The 17,779-nt window shown below is 37.1% G+C and overlaps 1 protein-coding gene across 1 annotated transcript; it reads right to left on the bottom strand.

Annotated features, from left to right (window-relative positions):
* Nucleotides 1–979: 979 nt before the first annotated feature.
* MRGBP (MRG domain binding protein) lies at nucleotides 980–16,915 on the bottom strand. The gene is made up of 5 exons (XM_053707722.1): nucleotides 16,722–16,915; nucleotides 14,195–14,316; nucleotides 6,821–6,902; nucleotides 3,706–3,780; nucleotides 980–2,008 (listed from the first exon to the last, which is right to left on the bottom strand). The coding sequence occupies exons 1-5, from the start codon at nucleotides 16,858–16,860 to the stop codon at nucleotides 1,809–1,811; spliced, it is 618 nt and encodes a 205-aa protein (XP_053563697.1). The 5' UTR covers nucleotides 16,861–16,915; the 3' UTR covers nucleotides 980–1,808.
* Nucleotides 16,916–17,779: the final 864 nt, after the last annotated feature.

Genomic DNA, 17,779 nt, shown 5'->3' with positions numbered 1-17,779 from the left:
ATGCAGACAGATACCTGCAGCTCAGGGACAGCAACTCCTAGCTGTAACTTTACAGCCAGGGCTGCGGTAACTCCCTTAAGCAAGGACATGTATGTATGTATATATATATATATATATATATATATATATATATATATATATATATTATGCGGTACAATCAACGTACATATACATCCTTTTGGGTGAAGGGGTTAATACTCCTTAAGCTCAAAATCTTTACCTTTCAAAAACACAAACTCATGATCTGCATCGAATCTCACAATTTGGTAATGAAAAAACAAAAGTGCAGGATTAATAACAAACAAAATAGCGATTTTGTGGGTTTAGAGCTTACATCACAGGTTGAAGGGGCCTGTAAATTATATTAGATTCCTTTTAACAGTTTTTAGTGATGCTAATAGGCGACGTGTTCAATTAACATGTTGTGCTCCAAACCCACAGAGATAAGTTTATGTCTTAAAGTATTTAAAGGGATACTAAACCAAAAAAATTTCAGATAGAGGATGCAATTTTAAGCAACTTTCTAGTTTACTCCTATTATCAATTTTTCTTCGTTCTCTTGGTATCTTTTTTTGAAAAGAAGTAATGTAAGCTTAGAAGCCCAGCCATTTTTGGTCCAGCAGCTGGTTAAAGCTTGCCGATTGGTGTCTTAATGTAGACAACAATCAGCAAGCCCTACCCAGGTTCTGAACCAAAAATGGTCCGGCTCCACATCTTACATTCCTGCTTTTCCAAATAAAGATAGCAAGAGAAAGAAGAAAAATTGATAATAGGAGTAAAATAGAACGTTGCATGCTCTATCTGAACCATGAAAGAAAAAATGTGGGTTTAGTATCCCTTTAAACAAGGGCATTATCGGTATAGTGGCATGTGTAGTTGTTGGGTTATTGATTTGGCTAACTTTTGTTATACACACTGTCTTTATGAATGCCTTACCTTCATAAATAGTTGCAAATAAAACAAAAACACACGAGTCATGACGACTTGAAATTACTTTTTATATAAACAACAATAAAAATATTAAAACGAGTTTTAAATAGGGGTGTAAACAAGCTAACAGCTGTATGCTAAAATACTAGGTAATGCTAAATGAAGAACAGGAGAGTGTTGCACAAGTTCTCTTAAAGACCCTGCAAACACAGTGCATTTTACAATCGCCAAATTTCCTGTTCAACAACTCCAAGGCACTACTTTTGTAGTTCTAATGACAATAACTGTACATCCTTATTCCAAGTAAAAGTTCAAATATCTCAGTATAAACAGCTTATTACTCTCTCAACCATGTACGCTTAAGAACAGCTCATCTACTCTCCTGCTGTAACGGAGGGGCAGATTTGGGAAGTATATCGCGCAACCAACATAATAGAATGTGCAACTGCAACCTAATGAGATAGTAATCCAAAAAACTAGTTGCTACTTATATGAAAAGCTCATGTTGGTTCTTTTAAAATGTGCCATATTAAATTAAAAAATATTGCGGCAGATGTCATTTCCCCCACCCAAAACACAATTGCCCACCTCTTTTTTCTCTCCATGTAACGGATGTCTGAGGTATATTAACATGAGGAGGGCATAATCATTTTCACTCAAAACCTGCTATTTTTAATAGCAGGACAGCAGCCTTTTTAAGAAGGTAGTTCGTTCATGTCACCTTTTCTCTGACTCCGCAAACCATCTGAACATCTAATCTCCATTTAGTACAAAAGTAGTCAGCACAAATAAATATTGATGCTTCTACATCATGAACCCAAGCATCCTTCTTCACCATCATCTTCAATGTCATCATCATCTGCCACTCAGGCCTTCTCCTATGTGCGTCTCCGCTTGTTGGCGTTCGGACTGGAAGGATTGCTGTTGGCATTCACAACTTTCTCAGTGAGCCGACTCCTCTTACGTTTGTCCCCTGATTCCTTGGAGCTTGATTCTGACAAAGTTCTCTCTTTTTCTTTTGCAACTGGTTTGTCCAGTGCTTTCACTGTGCTCATGGAGGAGTTTCCAAAAGCGGAAGCTTTAATTTAAAAGAAAAACAAGTTAGAATGTTACTTTTTAATATTCCAATATTATGCGTAATAATATTTTCTTGTTAGATAATACATTTTAATAGAAGATAAATAACATGAATTCCATTTGTGACCGCCTTTTAAAACAGTAAACCATAAGCCTTCCATTGAAGAAAGTGTATATATATATATATATATATATATATATATATATATTATATATATATATATATATATATATATATATATATATATATACACACACAGGTGGTCCTCGGTTTACGACAGTTCAATTGGCGCCGTTTCATGTCATGTGACTGCTATTCAAAAGCATTGAGAAGCAGTGCATTGATTAAAATAGCCAGTCGGTGGAGCTGTCTATAAATCAGTCCAGACTGGAATGCATAGAAAGAACGGTTTGCAAAAAAATGCATGTAAATTCTGTGTTGTGTGATTTTTTATTAGGTTTATAATGCTGTTTTAGCAAATGTTTTTGTTCATTTAACTTAGTTTAATTATATATTCTGTGTTGTGTGATTATTTAATTAGGTTTATAATGCTGTTTAGCATTTAAAGTCTTCATTTCAAAGCTTTAAAAATAATCTATTAGGTCTTACTTATGACAATTTTGATAGGGGCCTGGAACCTAACTCCCTCATGTCCTATTGACTTACATTATAAACTGGGTTTCAATTTACAACAGTTTCGATTTACAACCATTCCTTCTGGAACCTAACCCCGGCGTAAACTGAGGGCTACCTGTATTATATATATATATATATATATATATATATAAAATTATCAGTTATTGGTAGAGCGCCAACAGATTCTGCAGCACCATAAACATAGGTATGGCATGCAAAGTAGCATTTACAGAGAACAAGTGGGTAGAGGGCCCTGCCAAGAGGTCCACTGTTGTAAATCAGCTCTCATGAAGGTGATCTACGAAACAGCTGGGCTTGTAGGCTTGCATGATAAGGGGGTTGAAGGTTGATGACAAATGGAAGAGATAAACTGAGGTAAGAAAGGTCAGTGTGTATTGTATACATCCCTGAGCTGTAGGACTTTAAAGGGACAGTTCACCCCAAACTTTTCTCCCCTTTAAATTATTCCCAATGATCCTTTTAACCTGCTAGAGTCTATTAAATTGGTTACAAGTAGCTCCTTTACTCCTATTTCAGCATTTTAAATAGCTGATTTAGCCTGTGGTATCGCCACCTATACTGAACAAATTAATACTGGAGTATAGGATATTGAATAGCCTAAGTATACACAGCCAGCAGAAGAGATTACACTCTCAGTGGGATGCAGGATAGTTAAGTAATAAAATGATCATTTTCCATTGTTCTCTCTATGTATTGAGCTTTGGTGTTCCAGCCAAATAAAAGATAAAGGAAGCAAGTCTGTTTACACAAACTTACAAGATGAAGAGCGACGTGTAAGGAAGATCAGCTTGGCAGAGGGATTTATTATGGATTGTAAAGGAGTTAGCAGCTGGGGAGACCAGAAAGGGCGGGGTTGCAATAGTGTGTGTGCGTATATATATATATATATATAATATATTAAAGACGGGAAATTACTGACTTATCACAAAGAAAATCTTTTTGCAGGTATTTCATTAACAGTGTCTCATTGCCCAGGGATAAATAATCCTGCTTCGTAAAATACCACCCAGACATCATCTAGTCTCTAAGAAGTTGCTCACCTTCCTCTGAAGATGTCTGGAGATCTGCATCCTCTTTGTGCTCCTCCTTCACCTGTTCCTCAGGGGCCACCTTACCTGAAATAAGAAAGAAGTTATTAGAGACTGTGCAACTGGTAAAACAGTCCAGTTTTGACTTTGATTGACAAAATTAAACAGAAAAAAAAAATTCAAATATGTCGAGCAACTAAAGGAAATTCAATTCAAAATTTTAAAATTCCCCATAAATTGCTTAAATTATGTGTAGTTAAAATAAAAAAAGTTTTTTTTAGGCTTTTTATGTACCCAGCAGAATCCACAACCTTAAAGGGCCAGTTTACTCACAAATTTTCTCCCCTTTAATTTGTTACCAAAGATCCACTTTACCTGCTCGGGTGTATTACATTTTTTACAAGTATTTCCATTACCCTTATATTGGCATTTGAAATGGTTTATTTAGCCTGTGGTATCCCCACCCATCCTGAAAGTTTTTGGCCTCAAGGCCAAGCTGTGTTAACACAGTCAGTGGAAGAAATTTCACTGCCAGTGGCTTATAGAAGAGATAAGGTAATAAAATGTTAATTTTCCATTGTTCTCTACAAGTATTAGTGATTGGTTTATGGACAGAAAAAAGATAAAGCATGTATGTGTACACAATGTGATAAAGTAATGAGATCAGATATCTACAAGCTCAACCCATTTTATTAAGTTGTGGCTTCAAAACACAAAATCAGCTATTTAATATACACAAATAAGCCTTAAAGTGTCAGTAAACATTAAAAATAATGTTATATAATTCTGCACATAGTGCAGAATTATATAACATTATATTAGCGCAACCTTTATAAAACAAAATTCCCCCTTTGAATTTTAAAGCAGGAGCGAGCTGCACTTAGTGCTATGGCACGGTCGGGCTGGGCTGTGACTATACAGCTGGCCCGATGCGCTGTTTGAAAAAAACCAGACCCGCTCAGCAGATCATAGAGAGCCGGTCTGTAAAACAGCAGGTTTTTTTTTAAATTCAAAAGGGGGAATTTTGTTTTATAAAGGTTGCGCTAATATAATGTTATATAATTCTGCACTATGTGCAGAATTATATAACATTATTTTTAAGGTTTACTGTCCCTTTAAAAAAGCAAATCTCATACATTTTATATGGTAAAAAAGTAATTGGAAACACATTAAAGGAACACTCAAGTCAAAATTTAACTTTCATTACTCAGAAAGAGCCGCAATTTTAAACAACTTTCTAATTTACTATCATTAACAAAATGTGCAGTCTTTTTATATTTACACTTTTTGAGTCACCAACTCCTACTGAGCATGTGCAAGAATTCACAGAATATACGTATATGCATTTGTGATTGGCTGATGGCTGTCACATGATACAGGGGGAGTGGAAATAGACATAACTTTGTAATTTGTCAGAAAAAAAATCTAGTACTCGTTTGAAGTTTAGACTAAGAGCTATTCTATTGTCTTTTTATTGTGCATCTGTTGATTATGGAAATCTACTGTATTTATCGGTCCTTTAAGGGAAAACAATTTTATAGTATACTGTCCCTTTAACCCTGCAAAATGTTACAGTGATTGCTTGATCACTGTAGGGGCTCATTTATATCTGCTACTTACTGCAAAAGAGACAAGATAAATTATTACAAAAAGAAGTTTTTCAAGTTCCATGTACTTTGAATGAAAATCAATGCAAATTTGGCTAACAAAAGGAATCTTTTAAATGGCTGTTAAATGTTTTATTTTTTTATTTGAATACAGAGTTTTTACAATACAGAATATTTGTGCGTTTGTTGCCTGGTGTCACATTCCACAGCCTAAATTGCACTCTCTCTAACTCATCAGGGTTCAACTAGGATTGTGCTATTTATTTGCACAATTTTCACAGTTCACAAATTGCACTTAGAGAAGTAGGGGGAGTAACATGTACACTACAACTTATTCACTTGTTCCTGACACATTTTTCAGTGAAATTAGCTTGAAAGTGAAACACCAGGAAGATTCAAGCCCTGTTTTATACTGAACTGTTTTTTGTCGGTGTCTGTTTCATAGAGCATGGAACTACATTTTAAGGACATTCAATACAATAATGTAGAAATAAAACATCACAATATACATCACTTATTTTCTGTTCAATGGACACCTTGTAAATTACTTCAATTGAACAACTGTAGAAAAATGTTGCAACATACATTGCTTTTGAATGCAGTTTTTTAGTATTCAAACTGCACCCACCACGTGGCTTATTTGGAGGACCCCTTTACAACTATTTCTACTCCTCCTGTATCATGTGAAAGCCATCAACCAATCACAAATGCATATACGTATTTTCTGTGAATTCTTGAACACGCTCACTAAGAGCTGATGACTCAAAAAGTGTAAATATTAGAAAAAAAAAAAAGCTGTGCACATTTTGTTAATGGAAGTAAATTGGAAAATTGTTTAAAATTGCTATTCTATCAGAATCATGAAAGTTTAATTTAGACTTGAGTGTCCCTTTAAAGGGATATGAAACCCAAAACTTTTCATTTGTGTGTCAGACAGAGCATACCATTTTAAACATAATTCCAATTTACTTCTATTATCAAATTTGCTTTGTTACCATGGTATTCTTTGTTGAAGAGATACGTAGGTAGGCATTTGGAACAATATGGCAGGAAATAGTGCTGCATTCTAGTGCTCTTGCAAATGGATAACATTTTTGCAAAACTGCTGCCATAAAGTGCTCCATAAATGGGCCCGTTCCTAACCATGTCCCTGCTTTTCAATAAACGATACCAAGAGAACAAAGACAAATTGATAATAGAAGTAAATTAGAAAGTTGTTTAAAACCGCATGCTCTATCTGAATTATGAAAGAAACATTTGGGGTTTCATATCCCTTTAAAAGCACTGCACACAAAACATAAACACTAAAGTTTCACATTAAAAAAATAGTAGTAGGAAATACGTTATCCGATATCTAGAGGGGGAGAGAAAATGTGAACCAAAAAAATAAGAGTGTGATTTTATTTTTAATTTTGAGTTGTGGCTTTTATGTGGCACTTGACTGTATATTCAGTGGGTCCTTGTTTTTTTATTAGATTAAAAAAAAAAAATCTCTGTCTTTTGGTTGATCATGAACTTACCTTCCTTCACCTCTTGGATAATATCTTCAGGTAGAATAAAGTTCTTCTCTGAGTTTGGAAATGGAAGGATCTCAGATTCATGCTGTGGACACAAAAATAAAATAAAATGAATGCCCAAAACACAGTAAAATCTGAAAATCAGTTAGACCAAGCATTTTTAGAAAATAGCTTTACTTTGCCGAAATACCGTAATAGGGGAAAACGCAACCATATAAAATGCAGTAAATATAAAAAAAAAATTACATTTTTTTGTCATCTATGGTGTGCATAGAAAATAGCACCACAGGCGTCATTATTTCCTAAATATCTTTAAAGGGACAGTCTAGTCAAAATTAAACTTTCATTAATCAGATAGGGCATACAATTTTAAACAACTTTCCAATTTACTATTATCAAATTTGCTTTGTTCTATTGGTATTTTTTGTTGAAAGCTAAACCTAGGGAGGCTCATTTGCTAATGTCTAAGCCCTTGAAGGCCACCTCTAATTTTAGTGCATTTTGACAGTTTTTTTTAGCTAGCCAGTGCTAGTTCATATGTGCCATATAGATAACATTGTCCTCACTCCTGTAGAGTTACCTAGGAGTCAGAACTGATTTGCTAAAATGCATGTCTGTCAAAAGAACTGAAAAAAGGGGCAGTCTGCAGAGACTTAGATACAAGGTAATCACAGAGGTAAAAAAGTATATTAATATAACCGTGTTTATGCAAAACTGGGGAATGTGTAATAAAGGGATTATCTATCGTTTTAAACAATAACAATTGTGGAGTAGATGTCCCTTTAACGCACATTTTATTGCAAATTTAGCATTAGTTCACCATCCCAAAACCACAAAAAAATAGTATTCTATACCTATATTATTGAATTAATTAAATCAAAAGAGAACATTTATTATTGTTGTCACTATTCACCCTCTTGCAATTTATACAGAAAATGAGTAGGTATAAAATATCTAACCATACAAACATTAAATACATTTAAAATAACACAAAATTCTGATTCCAGAGAGATGTGACTTAAAGGGCCATGATACCAAAATGCTGAAACACTTAAAAGTGATGAAGCATAGCTGTAAAAAGCTGACTAGAAAATATCACCTGAACATCTCTATGTAAAAAAGAAAGATATTTTACCTTAAAAATGTCACAAGTATTCATACCCCATTGCAAAGGACATTAAGCAGCAAATAAGTATGTCTGTCCCAGGACAGGCAAAGGAAGGAGCCTTGTGCACACTCATGTTATTTCCCTATTCAGTTTAAGGACATTTACTATGAGATCTCATGAGAGTTAAGTCAAATCTCATGAGATTACAGTAAAATAGTTCATGACCTCAGCACTGTTGATGCTGATTAGCTGTTGTTCATTTCTTCATTTTTTTTTACCTGCAGCTGGACAGCAGCTGAAGTGTAACTTTTACACAGGACTTACTCTGGTGAGCTGAGGAAAGTGCGGCAAAAAGTGTGCGTGGTCGGACGTGGGCGGGGGCGCGAGAGAGAGAGAGACAAAAAGAGATGGGAAAGTGCTAAAGAGAGGGGAGGGGAAAGAGCAAAAGAGAGAGCAAAAGAGAGGGGGAGAGAGCAAAAGAGAGGGGGAGAGAGCAAAAGAGAGGGGGAGAGAGAGAGAGCAAAAGAGAGGGGGAGAGAGAGAGAGAGAGAGCAAAAGAGAGGGGGAGAGAGAGAGAGAGAGAGCAAAAGAGAGGGGGAGAGAGAGAGAGCAAAAGAGAGGGGGAGAGAGAGCAAAAGAGAGGGGGAGAGAGAGAGAGAGAGAGAGAGAGAGAGAGCAAAAGAGAGGGGGAGAGAGAGAGAGAGAGCAAAAGAGAGGGGGAGAGAGAGAGCAAAAGAGAGGGGGAGAGAGAGAGAGAGCAAAAGAGAGGGGGAGAGAGAGAGAGAGCAAAAGAGAGGGGGGGAGAGAGAGAGAGCAAAAGAGAGGGGGAGAGAGAGAGAGAGCAAAAGAGAGGGGGAGAGAGAGAGAGAGCAAAAGAGAGGGGGAGAGAGAGAGAGAGAGCAAAAGAGAGGGGGAGAGAGAGAGAGAGCAAAAGAGAGGGGGGGAGAGAGAGAGAGCAAAAGAGAGGGGGGGAGAGAGAGAGAGCAAAAGAGAGGGGGAGAGAGAGAGAGAGAGAGCAAAAGAGAGGGGGAGAGAGAGAGCAAAAGAGAGGGGGAGAGAGAGAGAGAGCAAAAGAGAGGGGGAGAGAGAGAGAAAGCAAAAGAGAGGGGGAGAGAGAGAGAAAGCAAAAGAGAGGGGGAGAGAGAGAGCAAAAGAGAGGGGGAGAGAGAGAGAGAGAGAGCAAAAGAGAGGGGGAGAGAGAGAGAGAGAGAGCAAAAGAGAGGGGGAGAGAGAGAGAGAGCAAAAGAGAGGGGGAGAGAGAGAGCAAAAGAGAGGGGGAGAGAGAGAGAGAGAGCAAAAGAGAGGGGGAGAGAGAGTGAGCAAAAGAGAGGGGGAGAGAGAGTGAGCAAAAGAGAGGGGGAGAGAGAGAGAGCAAAAGAGAGGGAGAGAGAGAGAGAGAGAGCAAAAGAGAGGGGGAGAGAGAGAGAGCAAAAGAGAGGGAGAGAGAGCAAAAGAGAGGGGGAGAGAGAGAGAGAGAGCAAAAGAGAGGGGGAGAGAGAGAGAGAGAGAGCAAAAGAGAGGGGAGAGAGAGCAAAAGAGAGGGGAGAGAGAGAGAGAGAGAGCAAAAGAGAGGGGGAGAGAGAGAGAGAGAGAGCAAAAGAGAGGGGGAGAGAGAGAGAGAGAGAGAGAGCAAAAGAGAGGGGGAGAGAGAGAGAGAGAGAGAGAGCAAAAGAGAGGGGGAGAGAGAGAGAGAGCAAAAGAGAGGGGAGAGAGAGCAAAAGAGAGGGGAGAGAGAGCAAAAGAGAGGGGAGAGAGAGCAAAAGAGAGGGGAGAGAGCAAAAGAGGGGAAAGAGCAAAACAAAGGGTAGAGAGAACAAAAGAGAGGGGGAGAGAGGGAGCAAAAGAGAGGTGGAGCTAGAGAGAGCGCAAAAGAAAGGGGGAGAGAGCAAAAGAGAGGGGGGAGAGCAAAAGAGAGGGGGGAGAGCAAAAGAGAGGGGGGAGAGCAAAAGAGAGGGGGGAGAGCAAAAGAGAGGGGGGAGAGCAAAAGAGAGGGGGGAGAGCAAAAGAGAGGGGGGAGAGCAAAAGAGAGGGGGGAGAGCAAAAGAGAGGGGGGAGAGCAAAAGAGAGGGGGGAGAGAGAGCAAAAGAGGGATGGAGAGAGAGAGCAAAAGAGGGATGGAGAAAGAGAGCAAAAGAGGGATGGAGAAAGAGAGCAAAAGAGGGGAAAGAGCAAAACAAAGGGTAGAGAGAGCAAAAGAGAGGTGGAGCAAGAGAGAGCGCAAAAGAGGGGGAGAGAGAGCAAAAGAGAGGGGGGGAGAGAGCAAAAGAGAGGGGGGGAGAGAGAGAGAGCAAAAGAGAGGGGGAGGTAGGGAGAGAGAGCAGGGGGTGGGACCGCTGTACTGCAAAAAATGGCCCGTGTACCCTAATACATTATTTTAAAAGCTTTGAAATGAAGACTATAAATGCTAGGCAGAATTATAAACCTAATAAAATAATCACACAACACAGAATATATAATTAAACTAAGTTAAATGAACAAAAACATTTGCTAAACAGCATTATAAACCTAATAAAATAATCACACAACACAGACTTCACTTGCATTTTTCTGCAAACAGTTCTTTCTATGCATTCCAATCTGGACTGAGTTATAGACAGGAAGATCTTGTTCCTTTGAAATCTGCTCGATAGCTCAGGTCTGGTTAAACTGATTAATTTCAGCTTGCTTGTCTTTGCTGCAACACAAGCAGAAAGCTCCACCTACTGGCTATTTTAATAAATGCAATGCTTCTCAAAGCTTTTCAATAGCAGCCACATGACTGGAAAAAAAGGTTGTTATTCTGAAACGGTGTAAATTGAACCGTTGTAAAACGAGGGCCACCTGTATGTATGTATATGCCGAAGTCATCCTATATAGAATTTCACAAAATATCACATATTCAGTCATCTAATTCTCCCATTTATTTTAATTTCTTAAAGGTTTTTTTTTATTAATTCAGAGAAACATATCTCAATGAGCCATAACATCAACAATATAAAAATGAGGCTAGCGGTTACTGCCAGGTTATCATTATGACAATCACTTCATAGCTATAAGGACAAGAAACCCCTTATTTGAATCTTGAAACCTCACTCTTTGAAATTTAGGCTTTTAAGATATATTATAGTGTTGGTAGGGTAATAAAGGTCTCGTAAAAGCGATATAACCTCCAAAATTGAACCTATGCTGAGAGGTATCTGTAAATGTTATGACAATCAGTTGTCAGCTGGCAGACACAGGGCCATTTGTTGTAGAGTAAAATTGTTGCTTTCAAATAAATGGTCTGGAGTTTATGTATTTAATATGCAAGCTGAAGAACTGATTCAGAGGTTGTCTGATCAAGGATACTTTATACATGAATTAAATTGTATGTTGGAGGAGGTCAAACTGGGTCATGTTGTCAAATACAAGCACTAATTTGTTTAACAGGCAATCATTTTTCTAATAATTTGATGAGATTTGTGACATTTTGAAGTGTAATCTTCACATATTGAGAAATTATGAGGTTTTGGCATTGAAACTTGACAAGTGTAAATTTGTATCTAAAAAGCAATCTACTTTGTCAACCAGATTGGCTCCCAGTCTAGTAACAAGTAGGGGTAGAAATCGTAATACTTGGTTAAAGGATTACTTTCTGTTATAATTTTTAAGCTAAACAACTAACATATTAAAGTTAATAAACATTAATTAAAACCTACTGACCTATATTTTCTCCAAAACGAAGTTTCATAACGTTCTAAAAGTTATATATTTTATTCCCCGATGATGTCACGTTATCCTGCCCACTATTTTCAGCACTGTGTGTTCAAAATACTTAAACCAATGAAATGGTGTTTAAAGCGCCATTTTGAAACCTAGGTATTGTAAGCGGATTGGTACAGAGCAAAGGATACCCACGGAGTGGGTTTGGAAAACAATTAAATTTGCAGACAAGATTTCTGATATACGGTAGAGATATGTTAATGAAATGCTATTGATAAAAAGCGTATTAGGGGTAGTTAGTTAGTAACAGGCATAGAAAATATTTACTTACAGTGGCCCTTTAACTTCTAGGGGGTAGTTATAGGTGTGGAAGGAAAAACGATCACACATGTAGCGACATCCAGATAGGATCTGTTTTTAACAGCAGTTACAGGTGAAGAATTTAATATCAAGTTTTATGCAAATTGTGGCACAAATTATGTAGTGTAATTGATGGAATGCAATTTTTGACGCATGCAGTACGTCGGACAAACGACTTGAGCTTTAAGATCTAGAGTGGAGGAGCATCTCTGTGATATTAAGGGATATAAGGACTCAGCAGTGACATTTCAATAATTTGCATTTCACTACTATACCAAATCTTGAGTGTATGTGTTAAAGACAGAGAAACACTGCCACCTAGAGACAGAAACAAATATAAACTCTTAAGTCAGATGATTACAAATTCTCACTCAGATTAATTAGTTTCTTTCTTTTATCAATAAAGAACTGTATATCTGTAACACATTACCTTGTATTTTACATGAATTTCATCGATGGTAACAATTATGTGGATTTGGCACCTATATTTATAAACTGTATTTTCAGCAAGTATTATAATTTGCCATTTTATCTTTTGTATTGTTTTATTTTAATTATGTATATGCATGAATTAATATTTTATTTCCAGTGGCTATGTAAGGGTTAAAAGAGGAGTCGCATGGTGATGATTTCATTTATGAGTAAGCGTTGTGTAAGGACATTTCAATGCACTTGATATCTCTGTGTTCTGTACACTCAGCTGAATGTTTGTGGGTTGGCGGCAACGATATTACTGGATAGTAGTGAGGAAGTGCCAACCTTGTAAATATGATAGTGAATGGAGAAATGTAATGGGACATATGTATCTATATCAGTAAGTATGCACTGTATCACAAAAGACATGTTTACAAATCCTTTAAAGGGACATCAAATCCAAAATGTTTATTTCACTTTTCAGATAGATCAAACAATTTTAAACAACTGTCCAATTTACTTCTATTACCTAATTTGCTTTATTATCTTAGTATCCTTTGTTGAAGCAGTAATGCACTACTGGGAGCTAGCTGAAAGCCAATGACAAGAAGCATATATGCGCAGCTTCTCATCCTACCTAGGTATACTTTTAAACAAAGGATAAAAAAAGAACTAAACAACTTAGATAATAGAAATAAAGTGGAAAGTTATTTAAAAGTGCATGCTCTGTCTGAATCATAAAAGAAAAAAAAATATGTGGGTTTCATGTCCCTTTAACACCATCATTTTGCTTAATAAAGCTCCAGCTTCTCCCGGTCGTCACAAAGCCGTTTCTGACGTCAGAAATGATGGCTCGGTCATCCTCCAATCACGGCTTCCCTTCGGAAGAGTCAGTGTCTGATTCAAAGCCATGATTGGAGGAAGCCGGATTCATCATTTTAGACCCAGGAAGAGGCTTTGCGACGGGCGGAGGAAGCTGGAGTGGCTGTCAAGATTAAAAGATAAGTATTTTTCACAACAGTAAATTTGGATGAATTAAAGTGCCCCTGTTTTTAATCGAATTTTAAAAAAACGGACACTTTAGCATCAAAATTTACATTCACTTTAATCAATTCAACCTAGTCTAACTTTTTCAGGTGCTCCTGTTTTTAAAGAGAAGGTTTGTAGTGCACATAAATTATTTTATTATTTCTTAGATAACTGCTGCCAAAGACAAAAAGTTTCCTTATTTTTCTTTTCGTTTTTTTTAAGAAACTTTTAGTTGGCCAGCACCAATTCCAATGAACCACTGTTTACACGAAAGGCTTAGTAATATGCTAACCCTCATTTTCAGTAATGTTTCTGATGCAATATACAACAGAGGATGTGAAAAATGATGCCCACCACACAAAACCCCACAACAAGTCCATACATACTGCCATAAATTTCAGTTTTCTGTTTACGCCACCATCAACTTGAAAGAGAAGATGATTAATCAGTATGCAAAATACATTCAAGTGCTATAAAACCAACTATTTTCTTTCTTCCATCTAAGCAAGAATGTTTTAAAATGTATTGAAGTGATTTGTTATTTGAAACATGGATGTTCCTGTGCTGAATAAACCACTTTTTTTTTTTATGTGGGACTGCTGTCCCTGTTAACCAATGACCAGTAGAGTCCTCACCTCACTGTACACAACCATGCACGTCCTGTTAGGTTTGCTTTTACTAACTGTTGTTTGTATGAAAAAGGTAAACTTCTTTGATATACATAATAGAAATAGTGTTGTAAACTGGGTCCCATGATTCTGAATATGGATGCTCCTAATACTTACCAAAGCTTGCATGTCATACATGGTGCGGAGATGGTCCCAGATGACTTTAGAAGAGATCTGACGGCCGATATTCTGGCTAAACTTATCCCGGATGCATATCATATGGAAATGGCGGTTCACTCCTGCACAGTGGGAAAGTAAAATAAAAAAATATCTAAATGTATTCTAAATTTCTTGTTACTTAAAGGGACAGTGTACTGTAAAACTGTGTCTCGTTTAATGCATTCCCAGTGATCCATTTTAGCTGCAGGAGTGTATTAAATTGCTTACAAATATGTCCTTTATCTTTATTTTGTCATTTGAAGTAGCTGCTTTTTCTTGTTTCCCCATCTGTACGGAAAATTTCAGTACTAAAATATGGATTATAAAAAGCTATGTTAACAAGAAGATGGCAAAGAAATTACAGTCCTATTGGGTGTTGGAGAGATTGGTAGTAAAATTATCATTTTTTACTGATGCACAGTGACCTATTTATCTTATCTCTGTTTACTAGAAATGTGCATTCGGCAGTTTCCTTCACTGTCGAATGTGAACCGAGGAAGCTTCTTTCAGTATTCAGCTATTTTTGTAGCCGAATATCCTCTTGTGCAAGTGAAACCCACTAAGATCTGGTTTTGCACAGATCTTATTGTGTTTCACTTGCACATGAGGAAATTCTGTTCCAAAAAGTGCTGAATACCAAAAGCAGCCTCCTACTTCTACTGTTTACACAAAAGCTAGTATCAAAAATGATCATTTTACTACCAATCTCTGTAACACCCATTAGGACGGTAATTTATTTGCCATCTTCTTGTTAACATAGCTTTTTTATAATCCATATTTTAGTACTGAAATTTTCAGTACAGATGGGGAAACAAGAAAAAGCAGCTACTTCAAATGACAAAATAAAGTTAAAGGACATATTTGTAAACAATTTAATACACTCCTGCAGCTAAAATGGATCACTGGGAATGCATTAAACAAGACACCGTTTTACAGTACACTGTCCCTTATAATGCTCTCTGAAGACTTTTCTGTTCAGAGAAGCCTACCACCCAACTCAATAATATTTCTCTTACCTAACAACATTTCCCTCATCTAACTCTGCATTAACATCTTTCTCAATCTTGCATGGGAATAGGGCCCTCAATTCCTCCTGTATGTGTTTGCAAATGTTGTCCTGTCTCTTAGAAGTTTGATATTATTGTTTTATTTAAATGAACTGTATCCATGGACAGCGCTGCAGAATATGATGGTGCGTCATAAAGTATAATAATAAATAATAGAGCTAAAGATAAGAAAAGGGTCTCCGATTTACCTTAAAGCTAAGTCCATTTAAATGGGTTGTGGTTTTAACAAAATAGCTATTTCATATAGAAAGTAAACCTAAAGGAGCATGTTACCATACATTTTATACTCTGCAGCTGGTATAACAAGTCACTGAAAACTTATTAAGGAAAACAAAGTTTAGAGTGCACCGCCCCTTTAAACAAGCTTAGGAATAAATACATCAAACTAGTTGGCCATTGGGATGGGGAACCTTAGCCCTCCTGATATCTCAGAACTACATTACCCATGATGCTTAGGTACCCTGAAGTCCAGTTGAGCATCATGGGAAATGTCGTTCTGAAACATCTGGAGGAACAAGGTTCCCCATAGCTAACGCTCACTTGAGAATTGCAGCTCCAAACCAGGGCACATTCAGTGTTCCACTTACAACTGACATATATCTGCAGCTGCCAATCACCATCAAAGTACTGTTCAGGATCGCCAATATGTTATCTATTATTAATAAAGATTAATCATATTTGTGTTTTTTTGCCTATGTCAACTCATACTGGCAAGACTTCAAAAAAATATAGGCTGTCAATTTTAAAAGAAAGATATGAGATAAAGTGTGAAAAAGTAACTACATTTGTGACCATCCTAAAATAATGCATCATTCAACAACATTGATATTAACTCATATAATAGTTATATTTGTTTGTTATAGTGGTAAGAGCTACTTGTAAATCAAACTCTGGTAACTTTGGTGCCAAAACCCCTAAGTTCCTAACCATAACCCTAGTGATTTGGTCATCCCTATCGCCCTACCTTTGACACCCCCTTCCTAGATGAGTAACACGTTTATTTTGCTTAGCATTTATTAGTAGTAGTAACGCTCTCCACTGAGACAAATCTTTAAATTTCGCAAATGATTTAATACTAGATATATCCAGTAATGTGCAGTGTACTGCTCTCTCCATGCTTACACGTTCGTCTCCTTTGTGCCGCAGTCATTTACATTGTTCAGCCTACGGAAGAGGGGAGGGGGCGTTAACCCATTGACTGCCAGAACGTTGCAACATATTGCGACCAAATTATTAAAACGCATAATTCCCCGATTCATCATTGTATTCGTTTACATACACAAAATTGACAGTGATTGATGCATTAAGTTCATATGACCCGTATATCTAGATTTCATGCCCGGGTAAATTGTCGAGTCGCATAGCTCCCCCCCCTACATAAAATCTTGCCGGGGGTTAAACTAAGGCCTTGTGCTTACCGACAGGTTTGTGTCCAAGCATAGCGTGGAAAAGGCAAACCTCGACCTCGGGACTCCATACTACAGGCTCCTCCACTGGGACATCAGAAACTGGCTCCGGTCTCTCCACTACACAATCCGCAACTTCAGTCTCACCCATCACCGCAGCCGCAGCCAGGAGAGAGCGGAGATCGGCGGCCTCTCCCGGAGCACGGGGTACTGCACCGTGAACAGCGACACCTGATGACAAATTAGAGGAACTGCACTCGGGATTCAACACTTACCTGGCCAGCAAGTGACACCAATAGAAGAATAAAGAGAAAAATCACTTTTATATGTATAAGAAAATCTATTGTATTATGCAGTTAATTATTTCAGCATTATAAATAAATGTTGTCGCCCTTACTTTTTTAAAAAACGAATCCCTTAAATACCAGGGAAATATTTTGAGTTCCAAAGTTAACATTTTTCACTGTTGTGGACTGCTCGGTTTAAAACAATATTACCGTTTTCATTATTCATTTTCCCAAAGAATAGGTTTTTTTCAAGCAAAAAACTGTCAATTTATAGGTATATGGTTGAAATACTGTAAATATTGTCTAACGAAGAGTACATTCAAACAAAACACAGCAATTGCTTTGGCAAATACAATCATATTTAACTATAATAAATACAGGAGTTTCTCTCTGTAGCGAAACTAGGGTTTCTTGGAAAAAAACAACTAACCATGTAAAATTATGTTGTGTCTCAAATTATCACACCTTAAAAAGAGTGTTTATTTCTATATTTTTATTTTGTATAACCTTTTTTATTACTATTTTAAGCTACTTCCTCACTCTGCCACCACTCCAAAACACAACACTTTCGAATGGCATCATATTTTATTGTTTGACCAAAAATAAATATATTGGGGTGTAATTAAAAAAAATTGAGTTAGGTATTTTAAACAAATTATTTTGTTTGTCATTCTCCAGGTACCATCCTAGGTCACTACTCTGACCTTTAGAATGTATAAAGATTTGGCAAGTCATAGGGCTCAAGTCCAAGTCAAGTCTTGAGTCATTGCTGTCTAAGTCAAG

This window comes from Bombina bombina, chromosome 1 (assembly GCF_027579735.1).
Source record: "Bombina bombina isolate aBomBom1 chromosome 1, aBomBom1.pri, whole genome shotgun sequence".
Classification (NCBI taxonomy): domain Eukaryota; kingdom Metazoa; phylum Chordata; class Amphibia; order Anura; family Bombinatoridae; genus Bombina; species Bombina bombina.
The sequence above is the reverse complement of the archived record's forward strand: the minus strand, read 5'-3'. Positions and strand labels throughout refer to the sequence as shown.